Source organism: Rhinolophus ferrumequinum, chromosome 12 (assembly GCF_004115265.2).
Source record: "Rhinolophus ferrumequinum isolate MPI-CBG mRhiFer1 chromosome 12, mRhiFer1_v1.p, whole genome shotgun sequence".
Taxonomy (NCBI): Eukaryota; Metazoa; Chordata; class Mammalia; order Chiroptera; family Rhinolophidae; genus Rhinolophus; species Rhinolophus ferrumequinum.
In genome coordinates, this window is record NC_046295.1 from 18,861,529 (window position 1) to 18,881,074 (window position 19,546).

At 36.0% G+C, this 19,546-nt stretch overlaps 1 protein-coding gene across 1 annotated transcript in view; it reads right to left on the reverse strand.

The window, feature by feature from the left end:
* Nucleotides 1-19,546, reverse strand: part of FOCAD (focadhesin) — a 272,571-nt gene that overhangs the window by 77,256 nt on the left and 175,769 nt on the right. Inside the window, exons 20-21 of the mRNA XM_033123525.1 lie at nt 17,838-18,023; nt 12,196-12,317 (exon numbers count right to left, since the gene is read on the reverse strand). Coding sequence (XP_032979416.1) covers nt 12,196-12,317; nt 17,838-18,023 — 308 coding nt within the window. The remainder of the gene's footprint in view (nt 1-12,195; nt 12,318-17,837; nt 18,024-19,546) is intronic.

The following is a 19,546-nucleotide window of genomic DNA, read 5'->3' on the forward strand; positions in this document are numbered from 1 at the left end:
TTGAGAACTAGGGTTAACAGAAAGAACACTCAGACACCACAACCAAAACTTTCATCTCTTACTTCAGAACCTCAAAGTATTCAAAAACTTCCCTGCCAAATAATTCATAGACATCATTGCACTACTGAGAATATCTATCACTTCAGGAAATTGGCAATAAGAGGACTGAATGTTTTTGGAAAGACAATGGTCTTAATTGCTTCTGAAACCTGAGGTGAAAAAAGAAAGCCTTATGGAAAAAATGTAAAAGAAAATGAGCAAATCAAACGTTGAGTTTCTAAGAACAAAGACATTTGTGCCAGGAAACCTATTTAAAAGGAAATTATAAACTGAAGGTGAAAGCTTATTCTCCTTCTGCTTCTCCAACCACATCTGAAGGTGGGTGCAGAGATGTAGTAAAACGCTTGAGCCTAGACACCAGCCTGACCTCCTCATGTTTTATGAGATTATAGCTGGTCTTAGTGCTCTATGGAGATAGCGGTGAATAAATCTCTTGAAGATGCACTCTCCTGCTCTTTCCATTAATGAAGGGAGATTTAGGGAATCAGCTAGAAGACAGTTGTCCCCTACACTCCAGTTGTGTTCCAGGCAAGAGACTTCCTTGATCATTTTTAACAAAAAAACACTTTAGGATGGTATTCCAATTCAATATATACCCACACAAAAAAGGCCAGTGTTGCTAGGCTGAAAAATACAATGAGTGTTTTTAACATATGAACATTGTGTGTAATTTGCTGTGCTTGTGAGAAGCCTTTAATGGAAACTCAATCAACACAATAATTCCAAATCATGACTGTGCAACCGTGTTATTCAATTATTTATTTATGTTATTCATGCTATTTATGATGATAAAGTAGGGTTCTCAATCATCGTGCACCAAGTTTTAAGGAATATGTGAAATTTACTTTTTCCTATATCTAACTGCACATACCCGTGCAATGACAGGTGTCTGATGGAATGCTGAGATGAGCAGGTCCTATCATTTAGGGGAGAGTAGGAAGAAGAGTTTCCATATCTAAGAGGTAGTAAGTATAATGAAATATTAAGCATGTGCCTAAAAAAGAGACCATGTTAGGGAAACATGCAAGTAGGGTAAGGGGAGAAGAATGCTAATGAGGCAAGGGGGTGCTGGAGCAGGTTACAGGGTTACATAGGGCGGTCTGGGTAGATCTCACCGACAAAGTGAAGTCTGAGTAAAAACTGGAAGGAGATGAAGACATCAAAACCAAGGTGCAAGCTAGTGGGAATGTAAACTGGTTCAGCTGCTACGGGAAAGTTCGGCAGTTCCTCAAGAGGTTAAACACAGAGTTACCTTATGACTCACCAATTTCACTGCTAGGTATACACCCAAGAGAAACGACAACGTGTATTCAAACAAATACTTGTGCGTGAACGTTCATATCAGCTCTTTCACAATAGCCAAAAGGTGCACATAATCAAAAAGTTCATGAATCAATGAATGGATAAACAAAATATGGTATATCTGCAATACACGATTATTCAGCCACAAAAAGGAACGCAGTACTGACACATACTACAATGTAGATGAACCTTGAAAACATTATTCAAAAGTGAGAAAAGCCAGACACGAAAGGTCTCATACTGTATTAGTCCATTTATATGAAATGTCCAGACTAGGTAAATCCATAGAGACAGAAAGCAAATTAGTGGTTGCCAGGGGTGGCGAGGAAGGAGAGAAGAGCTAGAGAAAGAAGCGGGGGAGGGATGGTGAGTGACTGCTTACCGGATACATGGTCCCATCTGAGGGTGATGAAAATGTTTTGGAACTAGTCAGAGGTGATGGTTGCATACTGTGAATGTACTAAGTGCCAAGAGTTGTATACTTTAAAGTGGTTAGTTTTATGTTATATGAATTATACCTTAATTTAAAAAAAAAAGGTAAGGCAAAGGTCCTAAAGTGAGCACACGGCTGACCTGTTTGAGGAAGAAAGAAGCACAGACAGAGTGGGCACAGAGGGGAGTAGGAAGAGAGGAAACTAGTGAATTAACAGGGACCCAGAGAATGCAGGGCCTTCTAGGTCATTTTTCAGAACTTGCTTTACTCTTACCAAAGGCGGAGCCATTATAAGATTTTGAGAAGAACCACATAATCTAATCCGTATTGTAAAGGAATCATGCAGACAGCTATGGTGAGAATCACAGGGGGCAAAGCTCAAAGCAGGGACATGTACTCAGAGGCTATTGCAACAATCCAGGTGAGACATAACGGAGGCTCAGACAGAGATGTATAAGCAGCACTGTAGAATAATAGTCTTCAAATATTTGCTATGTAATTTTTTTCCCACCCCACCACAAATATTAAATCAATAGTAAGTGGAATGCCAATATATAAGACAAAACAGAGAAGGAAAGTGAGGACAAAGCCTGGGGGTTTGGTGCTCAGCCCTCTGGATCATCAGACCCTAGTTTGTTGTGGTCCCGAGGATTCTCTAACACAGTTTTAACTAGAGGGACATCAAAGAGATCACTGGTTATAAGGAGATGGGGAGGGCGAAGGGGCTGACTACAAAGGAGCATGGGGGAATTCGAGGGTGACAGAACTGTTTTTATCTTGACCGTGGTACTGGTTACAAGAAATGTGTGTACTTGTCAAAATTCATAGAACTATATGCTAAAAGTGGAGAAATCTACTGTATGTATATTATACTTCAATATAAATAAAGTTAAGAACACAGTTTGAAAATGACTACTTTTGGAACGTGCACTTTTCTCCCATACACCTCTCACTATCTATTATTACATGCTGTACATTTCTTCGTCATCATCATTCCGAATCCACTCTTCTTATCATTCCTTTTTCTATCAATATTGCCCATCAATATCTCAGTCACACAAGTTTAAAACTTCTGATTTATTCTGGACCTCTTCCTTCCCTCTAACTCAACTGTCAACTCTACGTCTGAAATGTTTATTATATTTGTCCCTACATTCTTTCTTACTGGGTTAGCCCTAATTCCTGCCTAGATCACTGAGGCCACCTAACTAATCCCTTCACAGTCTAAAATCTTTCCTCCTAATACACACTAAATGGTGCAGCTACTATTATATTAAAGCAGAACTTCTTTGCCAAAACTCTTGATGGTTCATTAAAGAATGAAGTCCAAACTCATTTGTACTATGTTCGCAGTCTTGCAAAAGCACATCATTTACTTAAAAAATAATTTGTTCTCATGTAAGAACTCGGCTGGTCAAGATCCTCAACCTTATTTCCCCACTTGATTTTCTGCTCTTCTCTTTTATTTAACGTGTACTCTGGCTAAAGTAGATTATAAACCAATTTCCAAGGCTGTCCTATACTCTACAGGACCTTGGTACCCACTGCTTCCTCTGTCTTGAATGCCCTATTTTCCCCTCATCTCGACTTACTGAAATGATGTCTCCCATCTCTATACTTCCAGTACACTACACACCTCTCCTGTAACACACAGTCCATCTTAGATTATTTGTGTGTGGACGTTAATCTCATACAATCCTAAGGGCAGGGATCATGTACTATTCATCCTGGAATCCTTCCCCTGGTACCTATAACAGTGTCTTGCACATAAGTGTTCAATTAAGTACCCACTGAGTTTAACCAAATTAAATGTACAGTATTTGCTTTATGACAAAAATGTGTCATGTGAAAACCATATCATAAACAAGCAATCACAAAAAAGTATGCTGAGCAACTTTCAATCATGCTCGAAAACTATGTTAGAAAACGTTTTTGAGTAGAAACAGCTCAACTCGAACGCAAGTTGTTGAGGATACAACTTGTTACTTGAAATTTTATTAAAGCATGTCCAGAATGTTCTGGCCAGGCAATGTTTAATTACAGATCAAAACACAATGAGTGACAAGGCAAAATTTTAAAGCAGGTATTATAAACTTCATATTTTGAAATTTCATAAATAAACTTTTTAATTTGTATCATATAGGTTCTAATGAAGTATACCTGAAATACTAAGCTCAACAGAAAATATCCTACTTAGAAACACAATTCACAAATGCAGGAAAATGTTGAAAGCGAGAATGAAAAAGTAGACCTTGTTTTCTCACTGACACATGTTTTACTGAGGGACTACATGGCCACCTAATTAGTTAATCTACTATTCAGAATACATTGCCCAGCAATTTGGTAGTATTTTCTGCCTCTGGGTGATCTTAACAAATAAAATGATTCATTTATAAGAAAATACCCATTTTGCCATCCCTTCAGTAACTACTATAAATCAAGTAAGACAAAGCGTTGGTGGAGTTGTCAAACTCGAATGGTATGAGGTAGGGCAACATGTAAAAATTGACAGATAAACTGTTTGCTATTGATGTAAAATCCCAATTTCAGAAAGTAAGGCATGATTCATACTCCCCAGATGTATATGCTATCAAAAGAATAAAAGCATTTAAGTTCAGTTGCTATACAGACACATGAATACTGAGCCGCTACATTTGGTCTGTGACATACACACACTCCTCCCACATTCCCAGAAGAAAAATCATTTGTACTTAGTGTTAGAGACCCCCAAAACCACTCAATGTCCCTTTGTTTATATATAAGCAATAATATACTTCAATTTTCTGTCAATAGTAATCTTGCTTGCACAAGATAATATTTTGTCTGCCCCCTGACAAACAGTGATTGAAAGAAGGGAGGACTCCTGGAGGACACATTTTTATAGTAAAATGACACTCATCTCTTTATGGGTGCTTCCTGGACATTTACCACTCTCTTTCACCTCTTTCTCCCTTGTTCATTCTCCTTCTCGCCCTCAGTCTACCTCTCACTCTATCCACCCCCTTTCCCATCAGGGTAACATTAGCTCAAAAGCTGACAATTCAATCACATCTCCAGCAACCATTTACTCTGTTATTTAATAGGAGGGGGGAAAGCCAGTTACCATAACAACTCACATCACATGGTAATTATAGAGTCTCTAAAATACAGCAAACCATACTTTTCACAGTGTTTTCTAAGGGGAAATGTATAATAAGGACAGATACTACTTCTCTCAATTATTATTCAGAATTTTCATCTAACTGTTTCATACTGCATGAATGGTAATACTATTCCATGTTCTTCATAAGAAATATGTTTTTAAATAAATAAGGCACTGAGAGAAAAAGGCAAATACACTCCTTATATTTCAAATAATGAGTTATGTCACATGCACTTTCAGGACTCTAGGGGAAAAAATTAAAAGAGACAGGAGAAAAACAAAATTAATTTATAAGGCAAAAAAATCAAATGATGATCAAAAGAAGAAAATTTAGAAACAAAGATTTTATTCAGAGTAGTACCACCAGTAAGTTCTGATAGGTTTCTATGAAATAAAAATGAGAAAAGAGCTCATTGCCTGATGCTGAGGCAGAAATATGGTTGGATTGCAGCAACAGGATCGGGAAAATTTGCATGTGCCCGAAGATGGAGGAAATAATGAAGTAAGATTGCCATTCTCACCCCGGGACAAATCAGTATCATCCAATGTAGGGGAGTGTCGTGTCAGAGTTAGAACCGCTGCAGGGTGACAACACAGGGAAGGAAACTGTCATTCACCTTCAGCTTCCTCATCAACAGGAGTCAAGTTAGTCTCAGGAAGAGAAGTCGCAGTTTTAAATCAGAGGGAAGAGGACCGTCCCTTGAGCTTAGAGAAGCCCTAGTAGACCTGCAATGACCCTTGGTTGGCCCCTGTTCAAAGGAGCAAAGAGAGAGGGGGCACTTCAGTCTTAAAGAAACCTGTGATTACAGTAGTCCCCCTTACCTGCAGTTTTGCTTTGAGGTTTCAGTTATTACAGTCGACCACAGTATTAAAATATTAAATGGAAAATTCTATAAATAAACAACTCATTAGTTTTAAATTGAGCGTCATTGTGAGTAGCATGATGAAATTTTGCACCACCCTGCGCCATCCTGCCCAGGATGTGAATCATCCCTCAGTCCACCGTATCCATGATGTATATGCTACCCTCCTGTTAGTCACTTAGTAGCTGTCTCAGTAATCAGGTGGACTGCCGCAATATCGCAGTGCTTGTGTATCCCTGACAGTAGCCTAAGGTTACATCACAATATGTACGTCATTCACCTCACTTCATCTCATTATGAAAGCATTGTATCATCACAAAAAGAGAGGCGAACATAGTATAATGAGATATTTTGAGGGAGAGACCACATTCACATAACTTTTATTACAGTATATTATTAAATTGGTCTATTTTTAGTTATTGTTGTTAATCTCTTACTGTGTCTTATTTATAAATTAAACTTTATCATAGATATGTAGGTATAGGAAAAAGCATAACCTATATTGGGTTTGGTACTATTTGTGATTTTGGGGGTCTTGGGGCTTATCCCTGTGGATAAGGGGAAACAACTGTATACAGAACTGCTCCTGGTATGTCAGATCAAACCCAAGTCAGATTTAGATCTGTGAATCTTCCAAAAGTAACATGGTAGATTTTCGCTTTTTTAAAAGTCAGTGAAAAGAAGATGTTTTTTTTCAAAAAGGGTATGTAACATTTTCCAAAAGAATTCATCACAGATTGCATTAAATAACTAGTTCTCCATAAAGCAAAATACACTTCAAAATATGAAAAGCATTGCACTTGGACATTCGAAACAAAATTCTTCTGCCAGTCCATTCCTCACTCACCCACCTATAGTTGCAGGTATTAAGAAGGCCATAGAATATCCTATAGGGATATGTGATCTTTGGCAGGAGGGGAAGCTAAACCATATAAATGAATAACAACACAAATCAGTACATAAGAGCCTGTTCAAATGGCAATAATGTCATTTCTTTGTAAGACCTCAACAATTATTAGATTATTACTAATTTAATAACAACATTTCTCAGAAAAGGAAACTATTCCACTAAATGCACATGTGAAGCATAAGACACATCCGAGTTTCATAAGGAATAAAATCATCAATTCAACAAACATTTATAAAGTGCCCACTATGTGCCAGTAATACCAAGCACTGGACCCATACATGATCAAACAAACCTCCCTCATTTTACGAAGTTTATACTTTAAAAAAGGAGATAGACACTAACTGTCGTGTATGTTGTGCCACCCAAATCCTTCCTTCAGCATTAGAAGGTAGGTAGGTAGGGATGGACGGATGGATGAACTCTCCAAACCTGGATGGTTTCACTGGAAAATTCTACCAAACATTTTAAAAAATTTTTTTATTAGGATACCATTACCCTGACAACACACCAGCGGAAGATATTACAAGGAAACTATACAATATCCCTCATGAGCATAGATGCAAAAATCCTTAACAATATATTATTAGCAAATCAAATTCAGCAATGTATAAATCGGATAATACATTATGATCAAGCGTAGTTTATCCCAGGAATGCAGGTTTGGTTCACAATAGAAAATCAATCAAAATTATTCCTCATATCAACAAACCAAAAAAGTATACGATTATCTCAATAGACTTAATAAAAAAATTTTTTTTGACAAAACTCAACATGCGTTTGTGATAAAAACTCTCAACAATTTAGGAATAAAAGGAAAACTTCACCAGCCTGATAAAGGATATCTACAAAAACCCTATACTAACATCATATTTAATGTTAAGACACTAAATGGTTTCCCCCAAGACTTTGCACAAGAATGTCTGCTCTTAACCATGCTATTCAACATTACACTGAAGGGCCCTAGACAGTGCAATCAGGCAAAAAAAAAAAAAAAAAAAAAAAGGAAAGAAAGAAAGAAAAAAGAAAACGAAATGAAAGGCATACAGATCAGAAAGAAAAAATTAAGACTATCTCTATATATAGACAACATTAAAATAAAAAACAAAAAAGCTGCAAGAATATGTAACTGAGTTTAGTAAGGTCATAGATGAGTATTAATTATATGTTTACATACCAGCAATGAGAAGTTGGAAATTAAAATTAAAAAGAGTGTAAAAACTGCATCAGCATCAAAATACTTAAAGATACGCAATACTTACGAAGTCAAGCAAAATATGTGCAAGGTTTGTAATAACAAAACAAGGATCTGAAGTAATGGAAAAATACATATATCTTGGGTTGAAAAGACTCAGTATTGTTAAGATGGATCTACAGATTCAATGCATTTCCAATCAAAATTACAGCAGGCTTTTTTGCGGTTTCTCAAAGCTGATTTAAAACTTATGTGGAAAAGCAAACGGCCTAAGATAGCCAAATTTAAAAACAAAACAAAACAAAATTGGAAGACTCATATTACTTGATTTCAAGATTTATTATAAAGCAACAGTAATTATGTTGTGTGGTTTGGATGAAAGTATACAGATCAATGAAATAAAATTCAGTACAGAAATAGACCAACACATACTGGGGGTGCCAAAAAAATGTATACACATTTTAAGAGATGCTATCTATGTATTACTTTTCGAAGCTGAATTGAATTACGGGAGCAATGTGTAGTATGACGTTCACTCAAAAGATGGCATTAATCAAATGAATGCTAACATTACCATGCGACAGGCAGGACAGTTAAAGAAAATGGCAGAAGCACAGTTGTAATTTGAGGCATGCAAGACCATTTTGAGTGGTATTTGAAATTTGAGAATGTTGTGGAAGTACAACGACAATGAAGGCGTGAGGATGCAACAGAACCTCCAACACACCTAACAACTGCATGCATTCGTGATAAGTTTTAACCGCATGGTACTGTGTGTGATGTGCATAAGGGAAGATTCGGGTGCTTCTTCTGCTTCTTTCTGCTGTGGTGTTCGAACAGTTTACATGCTCGCCACAGAAGTCTACCAAACAATGTTCCCCCATAATCAGAAGTGTCTGGACGCTGATGGTAACCACCATGAGCACCTCTTGTAATTGCAGAAGTCAAACGTGATTTGTATTCATCTCTTGTTATCGATATATATTGAGTATTACAATTTTAATAGTTTTTTCCTTTCTTAAAATATGTATACATTTTTTGGCACCCTCTGTATATGGACAAATGATTTTTGACAAAGGGGCCTAAATGGAGAAATGATGGTATATTCAACAAACATAACTCATACCTTATGAAAATTAACTCAAATAGATCATAGGCTAAAATGTAAACCTTGAACTATAAAATTTGCACGAGAAAATATAGATCCATGAAATGCTTAATGAATAAACTATCTATGGTATATTCATATAATGGAATATTATTCAGCCATAAAAAAATGAAGTACTGATACATGCAACAGTATATACAAACCTTGAAAACATTATACTAAGTGAAAAAAGCCCACATATTGTATGATTCCATTTATATGAAATGTCCAAAATAGGCAGATCTATAGAAACGAAAAGCGGATTAGTGGTTGCTAGAGGCTGGGGAGTGAGGAAAATGGAGAGTGACTGTTAATGTGTACAGAGTTTCTTTCTGGTATGCTTTTTCTAAAATTGATTGTGGTGATAGTTATACAACTCTGTGACTATATTAAAACCACTGAATTGCACACTGTAAATGGGTGAATTTAATGGTATATGAATTATACCTCAATTTTTTAAAAATATAGGAGATAAAGAGAAAAAGATCTTTGAGACTTTGGGTTAGAGAAAAAGCAAGAACTATAAAAAGAAAATCTTGATAAATTGGAATTCTTCAAAACTAAAAATCTGCTCATCAAAAGACTCTGTTAAGCTAATCAAAAGACAAGCTACAGATTAGGTAAAAACATGTGCAACACAAATGTCTAATAAATGATTTATATCCAGACTATACAAAAAAAAACAAAACAAACACCCGCTCATTTGAAAACAAAAACCTGATTTAAAAACAGCCAAATGATCAAGACACCTCATGGAAGAAAAGATATGAATGGCAAATAAATACATGAGAAGATGCTCAACATTAAGGAAACACAAAAGGGAAACCACTACCCACATATGAGAATGGCTCAAATGTTAAAAACTGACCATACCGAGCACCGGCAAGGAGGCAGAGTGCCTGAAACTCCCTTATGTCACTGGTGAGCATTCAAAATGGGACAGTCACTAGGAAAACAGTTTGGTAACTTCTTATATACACTTACTGTAAGACTTAGCAATCTCTAACAGCTATAGTCATAGTTGCCAAAAACTGGAAACAACCCAAAGATCCATCAGTGGGTGAATTAATACATAAATTGAAACTTTCATGACAGTTTTTCTTTCTTTTTTTTTTAAGTAATAAGACTCAGAATAAAGTAGTGATGAGAACCAAATGAGAGTTTGAAGAAACTTCAGCGCGAAAAATACCAAATGGACTGCAACAACAGAAAGATTAGAAGCAAGGAGAAGAATTAGGAAATGCTAGCGTCAAAGGTATTTTTAAAATGTTTTCTGCTTAACCCGTGATGGTATAAGGTGGTTCAAGAACAGGGAATGATACCGCCTGGGTTCAATTTCCAGGCTCCTCTACTTATTGTCTCTGTGATTTCGAGCACATTCAACAGTCCCAACCTCACAGTGTTAATGCAGAGATTAAACGAATTAATGTATGTACAGCAATTTTTAAAGTGCCTGAGCTGGTTATGAGCTATTATTATTGCAATTGTTATTCTTATTAACCAGCTTTTAAAACTCTTATAATTTGTTGTCACATAGTTTGCGAAACTGGATGACTCATTCTCTGTCTCTGCCCTTTTTTAAAATGAATTATAGTTAGCAGAAAATGAATCCAAACTAATATCCTACCATAGGTTTAGCAGAATTCTGTCCAACATATGTCTTTTAGTTGACTCCTAAAATAATGATCTTGTTTTCTCATTCCTTTGAAATTTTCTAGGCATTCTACAACACAAGCAAGTATTTTAAGCCAAATATTATGTTCTTTGTTCCTATCTAAGGCACACTTCATCAGTCTTGACACCATTTGCTGAATTTATTAGTCTTCTGCTATCCTCCACATTAATGCTTTTTCTCGTTTTTGTTCTGAATGTGATATTTAAAATCAGCTTTCCAGTAACACTTAATACTCTGGTTGTCCTTCAAATAACTAAATGCACAGCTTAAAAGCACAAAAAAGTCCCAAATCACTCCCTTCTCCACAGCAACTGGTACGATGCTAGGGAAAACAAATGTAGAAATCACCTATGTTTTTCCCTCTTTTCATGAAATTAAACCTCTTTTCTTCCCATAGAAACACTGCTCTTCCCAGATCTTTCTTCCCTTCTTAGTTAAATGAAGACACTGTATTAGACAAAAAAGATTCTGAATCAAATATTTACATAATTTCAACTCTAATTAAATGTATGAGAGGAACATGGGTGGCGTAAGCTAAAGATGGGTCTTTAAAAACCGGCTATGCTAACTGGTGGTAATTGGTATGATAGAGAATACAATCAAACCAAATTTGTGTTACCAACATTTATAAATTATGCATCAATATAAGATTTAATGCAAACATAGTGTAGAAGCCCTAACTGGTTTTACATCAAATCCATTACATTTTTTACAATTTATATATTTTAATTTATAACTGTTATATGTTATATCTAAAATATATAAAATAAACTTCCTTGCTGTATTTTGTTTTGTTATTCATTCATACATTTTAATTTATATACACCTGAATGAGTAACTCTCATAAACATTTTAAAAATCAGCAACAAAATCCCACATTTCCCAAATACTTTCCAGCTTTCCTCTTCCCTCTGGTATTGCTAAAACCTGCAGTTATTAGATTTCATGCAAATCATCTAATGGCATCACATAACTTTATTTTAAAAAGGGGAGCCTAAGAAAAAAGTAAAATAAACACTAAAACCGAAAGGTTTCTTTTTTTCTAAACAATTTTATTTACTGTTAATTTACAACATTCACAAAATACAAATACTGGTGCCTTACATGCTTGCGAAGGAATAGAATTAAGAAATAGGCAACATTATTTCCGTAAATAATTTAAGTTGGTATTTATTTTGAACAATGGAAGTTAAACATTGAAAAAGTGAAGCAAATCCCTAGATACTACTCCCCAATATTAGGCTGGGCAGTAGGGAGAGCACCCCTGTTTCTCTCCGAAACACATCCAAGTATTTTAGTATTCAGTTGGGTCAGCTATTTTGGCTGCCTTTAAAAGCAACTTACATTAATTGTGATAAAGAGAAAAGTTATTTCCCGATACACACTAAATTTCATGAGCATAAAGTGAAGGAAGGAAACCCTAAAACATAAACAAGCAAGAAGACCCTGTTAGTTATGGGAAGGCACTTACCTCATGCACTAGAGCAAGCGACGTCTGCTTGAAACTTCGCCCTCTACTGGCCATCAGTCGATTCAATGGTTTGCCATCTTTACTCTGATACATCGAAACATCGTAACAAAATAACATACCACCTTAAAAGACAAGAGAAACTTATAAAAATATTTGTTATGACAAACTTCATTAATTAAATCCTCAGTAATCCACATTAAATCAATCTAGATAGAGATTTAGAAATTAAAAGAGAATTTGTTAAGCAATTTATGATTTTTGACTAGAGGTATCTAAGGAAAAATAGAATATAAAGTTAATATATTTAAACTATCACTTTTTATAGGCCTCATTAATTTGCAAATAAATGAATAAATTTACAATTCTTGAATTATTTTAAGTTTTATGAACTGTTACTTCTAGAGATTCTGTTAACCTTTTTAAAAAAAAAAAAAAATTTTTAATTAAAGAGAAGTGCTTTCCATACCAATCTTTGTGAACTCCTGAGAACATGGGTTCGTTTAGTATATACCTACAAGCAGACAAGTTTTCCCTCACACCTGCATTCATGTACATTCATCCTCCCTTTTGTTCTCCCTCCTCCTCTAACCCTTTTCTTCCCAGTCCTTCCCACTCTGGTCAACTAAGTTTTCAAACTGAATTTCCAGCTCCAGCTGGCACCCAGTGTCAATGGAAAAGCAAGGTCAGGCAGCCAAGTGCTGGAGTATAAATTAGGGTAGTCTTGGAAACTATCTGGGTAATTCTGAGCCAATGAGAAGACACATTCAAGGACTAAGGTATTTAAAACACAGAGATCATTATATTTTAAAAAATCTCTTTTTGAAGTATACATAAAGTACACATGTCATAACCATGCAGCTCAGTGAATTTTTACTAAAACAAACATGCATGTATGATCAGCACCCAGATCAAGAACCAAAACATTATCAACATCCAGAAGCCTTTCTTTTCTCATGTCTCCTTCCAGGCACATCCACCCATACCGCAAAGGTAGCCAACTATCTAGCAACCATTTTGCCTACTTTGGTGCTTTATACACATGGAATTAGACTGTAATATCGCTTTTACATCTGGCTTCTTTCCCTCCACATAATCATCGCAAGAATCATTAATATTGGCAGTTGTAGTATATTCATGCATTTTACTGTCAACGGGCATTTAGATAGCTTCCAAGTTCAGGGCTACTCAAATAATGCTACTATGAACATTAGAGTATACGTCTTCTAGTGACTTCATTTGGGTTTATACTTAAGAATGAAATAGCTGGGTAAGACAGCATAAATTTGTTCAGTACCAGTTTTCCAAAGTGGTTGTACTAACTGACTTTCCAGCAGCACTTCTGGCTGCTCCACATATTTACCAATACTTTATATTTTCCATCTTTTTTCATTTTAGCCAATCTGTTAAGTATGTAATGGTATCTTTTTGGGGTTTTAATTTGCATTTCTCTGATGACTAATGAAGTTGACCAATTACTCATAGGCTCCTTGGACCTTTGAATACTCTCATTTTGAAGGGTGTTCAATTTTTTCCTGGTTTTCGATTGTCTTTTTCTTATTGATTTGCAAAAATTCTTTACATGTTCAAGATATGAGTTCTTTATCAGATATATGTATTATAAATATCTTCTTGCATTCTGTGGCTTGCCTTTTCACTCTCTTAATGGTATACTTTAACACATGTTCTTGATTTTAATATAATTTGTCTTTATTTTTATAATTAGAGCTTTAATTATAGAATTGTTATAAAGATCATCCCTTTTCTTCACAGCAATGCAGTGTCACCTCTATAATAAATCCAGTGACCTTGTATGTGTGGATCAGTTTCTGAACATTTATTCTTCCATTGGTCAGTTTGTCTAGCCTTGCACATACCACACTGTCAATTATTGTGGCTTTATATGTCTTGCTTTCTGGTAATGTATATCCTCCTACTTTGTGTTTATACTTTGAGATTGCCTTGGCAAGTTGTGCACCTCCACACAAATTTTAGAATCAGCTTGTCAATTTCCAAAAAAAAAAAAAAAAGAAAAGAAAAACCTACTGGGATATTGATTTAGATTGGGTTGAATCTATATAGCAATTTGAAGAGAATTGACAAATTGACATTGTTACAACACAGAGTCTTCTAGTCCATAAATATTGTAAATCACTCCATTTGTTAGGATTTCTTTAATCTTTCTCCACAATATTCTGTAGCTTCCAGCATAAGGGTTTTACATACTTTTTGCTAAATTTATTCTGGGTACTTGGTATTTTTGATGCTATTGTAAATGGTATAGCTTTTAAATTTCATTTTTTGGTATGGTATGTAAAATATATGTCTGATTTTTTATATATCTTCGTCATTGTATGTATGCAGTAACCTTGCTGAATTCATTTATTAACCCTAATCAGTCTGTAGATAATTTTGCATTTCTATATACACAATTATGTCACTGGCAAATAATGACTATTTTATTTCTTTCTTTCTAATCCTTATGATTTTTATTTCTTTTTCTTTTCTTTGTTTTGGCTTATTACACTAGCTATGGCCTCCATTATAATATTGAATAATAGTGGTAATAACAAGCATACGTATCTTTTTTCCAATCTTAAGGAATAAAAGTGTCAATATTTCAGTATTAAGTACAAATATGGCATTGTAGATGTTCTTTATCAGAATAAAAGAAGTTCCCTTCTATTCATAGTTTAATGAATCTTTTTAATATCATGAATAGAAGCAATTTTTCAAAGGTGTTTTTCTGCATCTATTGAGATCATCTAAAGATTGCTCTGCCTTTTTCTATTATTGTAATGAATTATACTGATTTTCAAACACTAAATTAATAGCACTTGTTATGTATTATCCTTTGTATTGCTGAGTTAAATTTTCTAATTTTTTTTTAAACGGGGGGTGTGTGTGTGTGTATTTTTACAACTATGTTCATGAGAGAGATTGCTGTGTATTATTCTGTTTGTGTACTTGCCAAGTTTTGATCTCATAAAGAGGGTTCCTCTTTTTCTAGTCTCTGTTAGAGTTTATGAAAAATCATTGTCATTTCTCTTTAATTTTTGGTAAGAATTCACCAATGACGCCATCTGAATCTAGTGTTTTCTTTGTGGGAAGGTGGTTACAGATTCAATTTCTTTAGTACACATCAAACTATTCATATAATTTATCCTTTTGTCAGTCTTGCAAAGTTTTATTTGACAAATTTCTATATCTAATCCAAATGGCTGAAGTTCTTTATAAATTCTTTTATTATCTTTTTGAATGCTAGAGGGTCTGAAGTGGTATCTCCTTTGTTATTCCTGATATCTATATTTCTCTATTTATTGTCTAGACTTACAATGGTTTTATCATTTTGTTAAACTTTTCAACGAATTAATTTTTGGTTTTAATGATTTTATTTTGTTTTCTACTGTATTGATTTCTATTCTTATCTTTATTATTCCTTCCTTTATTGTTTCTTTAAGTTTAATTTGTTCTTTTCCAAGCTTTTTGAGATGGAAATGTAACTCATGATTCTTTTTTCTACTATATAAACTGAAGGTATAAATTTCCCTCTAACACTGTTTTACCTACATCCTGCAAATCATGATATGGCTATTTCCATTATCATTCAGTTCAGAATATTTTTCTGATTTCCGTCTTGATTTTTAGTTTAATCCATGGATTATTTATAAGTGTATTATTCAATTTCCGGGCCACTGGAAACACTCTAGTTATCTTTTTATTGTTTATTTTTAGCTTAATCCCATTGCCGTCAGAGGCCAGACTCTAAATGACTTCATTGTTTTGAAATTTGTTGAAGTTTATGGTTTGCCATATGGTTATTTTGGTAAGCTTTCCATATACAGTTAAAAAGCATAGAAATCTTGTTACTGTAAGGTACAACGTTCTATATGTCAATTAAGTAAAGTTTGTACACAGTATTGCTCAGATGTTTTGTAAATTTGTTGATTTTTTTTTTGTCTGCTTGTTCATCAAGCTACTGAAAAAGATGTTTTCGAGTTTCCCACTTTTATCGCAGGTCTAGTTCATCTTTTAGTTCTGCTAATTTTTTTCCCATATATTTTGAAGCTATATTATTTTGTGTATACTGATTAGAATAGTGATATTTTCTCAATGGAGTGGCTTCTTTAGCTCTACGAAATGTCCCCTTCATTCCTAGCTTTTACCTTTTTCATATGTCGAGTATTTTTTCATTGTATCCTGGAGAGTAAATAAAAGAACGACAGAAATTTTAGTTTAAATGATGTTAACCCCCTGTCCTCTGTTAGGCAAATAGAATAAAGGACTGATCTCAAAAAATCAGGGACTGAACTGGGTTAGGCTTAATTATAGCTTTGGCAAATCTCAGTCTACCTGTGGTTCAATCCTGTTGCTAGGGCCATGCCTCCCCCATGATTTTCAACGAACAGACTAAGTGGTCTTTGACTCCTCAATATGGAATAATTACAGGAGATTCAGATCTCTCCGCAGAGGTTTTCACCTTACCTCTTTAACTCTCCCATCCCATAGAGTTTCAAATTTGGGCAAATATTTTAAGGGAGAAATAGGCTGTGTTTAAGGTCCCTCAATCTTCCGTTTTGCCACTCAGGCACTGCATGAATGCCAGGGTCTCTTGGTTTCTCTGCCTCCTGACCCAGCTTCTTGCTAAGGCTGAGCCTGAATTTCGGTCTCCAGCGGAGGTCATAATTGGTAAATGCACCCAAGTGAAAAGAGCTGTATGTCTTTCTTATCAATTCACTACTCATGTGCTTTCTTCTTAGGCTCATGTTCCTAGCCAGTCTGTGTTTCCTAAGCACCACGGGACTGCAGGAGATTTCACTTTGCCTTTCAGAAGCATCGGCCTAGTTCTTGAACTTGCAGTGCAAATTCAAAATTCAGTGAATAGCTTATGAGGAAAACCTCCAATTTGTCTGTCATATTAGTCAGGGTCTTCATAGAAACAGAAGCAATAGGAGACATATGTAGATGTGTGAGCTGGAGATGCAGGAAAGCCAGTGGTATAATTCAGTCTGAGACTGAAAGCCTGAGAACCAGGAGCGTCAAGGTCCAAGGGCAGGTCCCAGTTCGAGCAAGTTCACCCTTCTTCTGCCTGTTTGTTCTATCCAGGCCTCAACAGATTGGATGCTGCCCACCCGCACTGGTGAGGGTGATCTTCTTTACTCTTATCCACTGATTCCAGTGCTAACTTCTTCTGGCAACAGCCTCAGAGACACACCCAGAAATACTGTTTTCGCATCTATCTGGGCATCTCTTAGCCCAGTCAAGCTAAACATAAAATTAACCATCACATCACCATAGTCCCATGGGACCACTGAAAACTCCACTGGTTTCTTTATCCTCCAACAGGCCTCTTGTTGGCCAACCCCCAATCCTAGCCCACAAGGAGAATCAGTAAATGTCATCCATAGGGCCGGGAAAAGTCCTCAGGTGTTCTCCCATTCTGGAAGTTTCATCTCGCTGTTCATCTTTGTTTCTGCAGTTCTTGACGTCTTTAACATGGGATTCATTGTCATCATTTACCCAGCTCTGTCTAGATGTTAGCAGCAGCAGCAATGCCCTGCTGTGACCTATTCCACCCGACTCGGAAATGGAAGTTAAAACATTACGTGAACGACCTGTAGCCTGAGGCGATGGACTGTGCTCACCTGCAAGGCCAGGTTTCAAACCTGGTTGCTTGTTTGTTTCATACATTTTCAATATAAAATTGGGGATTCTTGCTACAGTCTTTCCTTGGTCTGAGCAGGCACTTCCTCTTAACGCAGAGTAATACACCCCACGGGGCATGTTCACCATTTCATGCTTCACAAGTGATGTAAAAAATTCCTCCAAAGCTGAAAGAGTTAAAAGATCAAAAGTAAATACAGTATATTAGAAGAGAAACTTTAATTACACACACACACACACACACACACACACACACACACAAAGGGACTTCAGGCCAAGCTTCACAAGGTGAGAAAAGAACTCTTAATTCTCATCCCTTTTTTAGTCTTCCCCAAGTCAGAATAAAGTAACCTAGTTATTCAAGCTTAAAAACTTAGTCATGGGCAGCCGGATGGCTCAGGTGGTTAGAACGCGAGCTCTGAAAAATGGGGTTGCCATTTCGATTCCCACTGGGCCAGTGAGCTGCGCCCTCCACAACTAGACCGAAGGACAACGACTTGGAGCTGATAGGCCCTGGAGAAACACACTGTTCCCCAATATTTCCCCAATAAAATAAAATAAAAATAAAAAAATAAACTTAGTCATTTGTAACTTTTCTCTTTCCCACACTCCTTATATGTGCTCCAATAGCAACTTCTTCTAGACCTACCTTCAAAAACATATCTCAAATCCATCCATTTTTCTCCATTTTCACTTCTACTTGCTCAGTCATTATCTCCTCTCTTCCTCATCTGGACTAATTTAAAAACTTGTTTCTTGGTTTCCCTTCCTCATTACCCCTTCTACAAACCATCCTGTACCCACACCCAGGATTTCATGTCATTCTCAGCCCTAACATCTTCCAGTAGATTTTCACTGTCCATAGAATAACATTAAAACCTCTGACAATGATCAAGGCCTTCTGCACTCTAGCCCTAACCCCCTCTGACCGCCTCTCTGCCCACCCGCCCTCCTTGCCTGCTGCTCTGTTAAAGGCACCCTTCATGTGGCCTCTTTTCCATTCCTCAGCAACACAAAGTTCACGTCCAAGTCTGGGCCATGGTACCGCCTATTCCTTCCCCCTGGAACACACTGGTCCCAGATTCCCATTTGACTGACTCCTTCTTGTCATTTAGGTATTTTTCAGAGAGGACTTTTATGACTGTCCATTATTCTATAGCAACAGCAGTACAAGTATTAAAAACTGAAGTATTAGTTCATTATTTATTTGCTGTGTTCATTCTAATTAGTCCAAGGTCTTTACTGCTTCACAATTTTCTTATAAGGTAACCCAGAAATGTGGGATGAGAAGACAATAGGATACTAAACTATAGGTTTATATTCAAGTGTTATTTTCCTAAGGACCACTAGAGGTTGCCCGATGTAGAAACAAAAACAACAAAAACATTAAAACTAAACAAATCATATAAAAAACAAAAAGAGGAAATCACTGCATGTGCCTATTATAGGAACAAAAAGCAAGGATCCACGTAACTAAACTGGGATTTCATTCTGAATAGCAGATCTAAAAGCCTCCTTTAAATGGCCTTGGTTAAATTAAAGGCAGTAGGAGCTCACTGGGGCATCTATTATGAGCCCAGTTCTGTCACTCCCATATAGACACTTCCTAGATGCAACCGAGCTTCCTCATTCAAAGCCCGGAGAACACTTGTGTGGGAGACTCTCCGTTTACCCCAGCGATTCTCTCTCT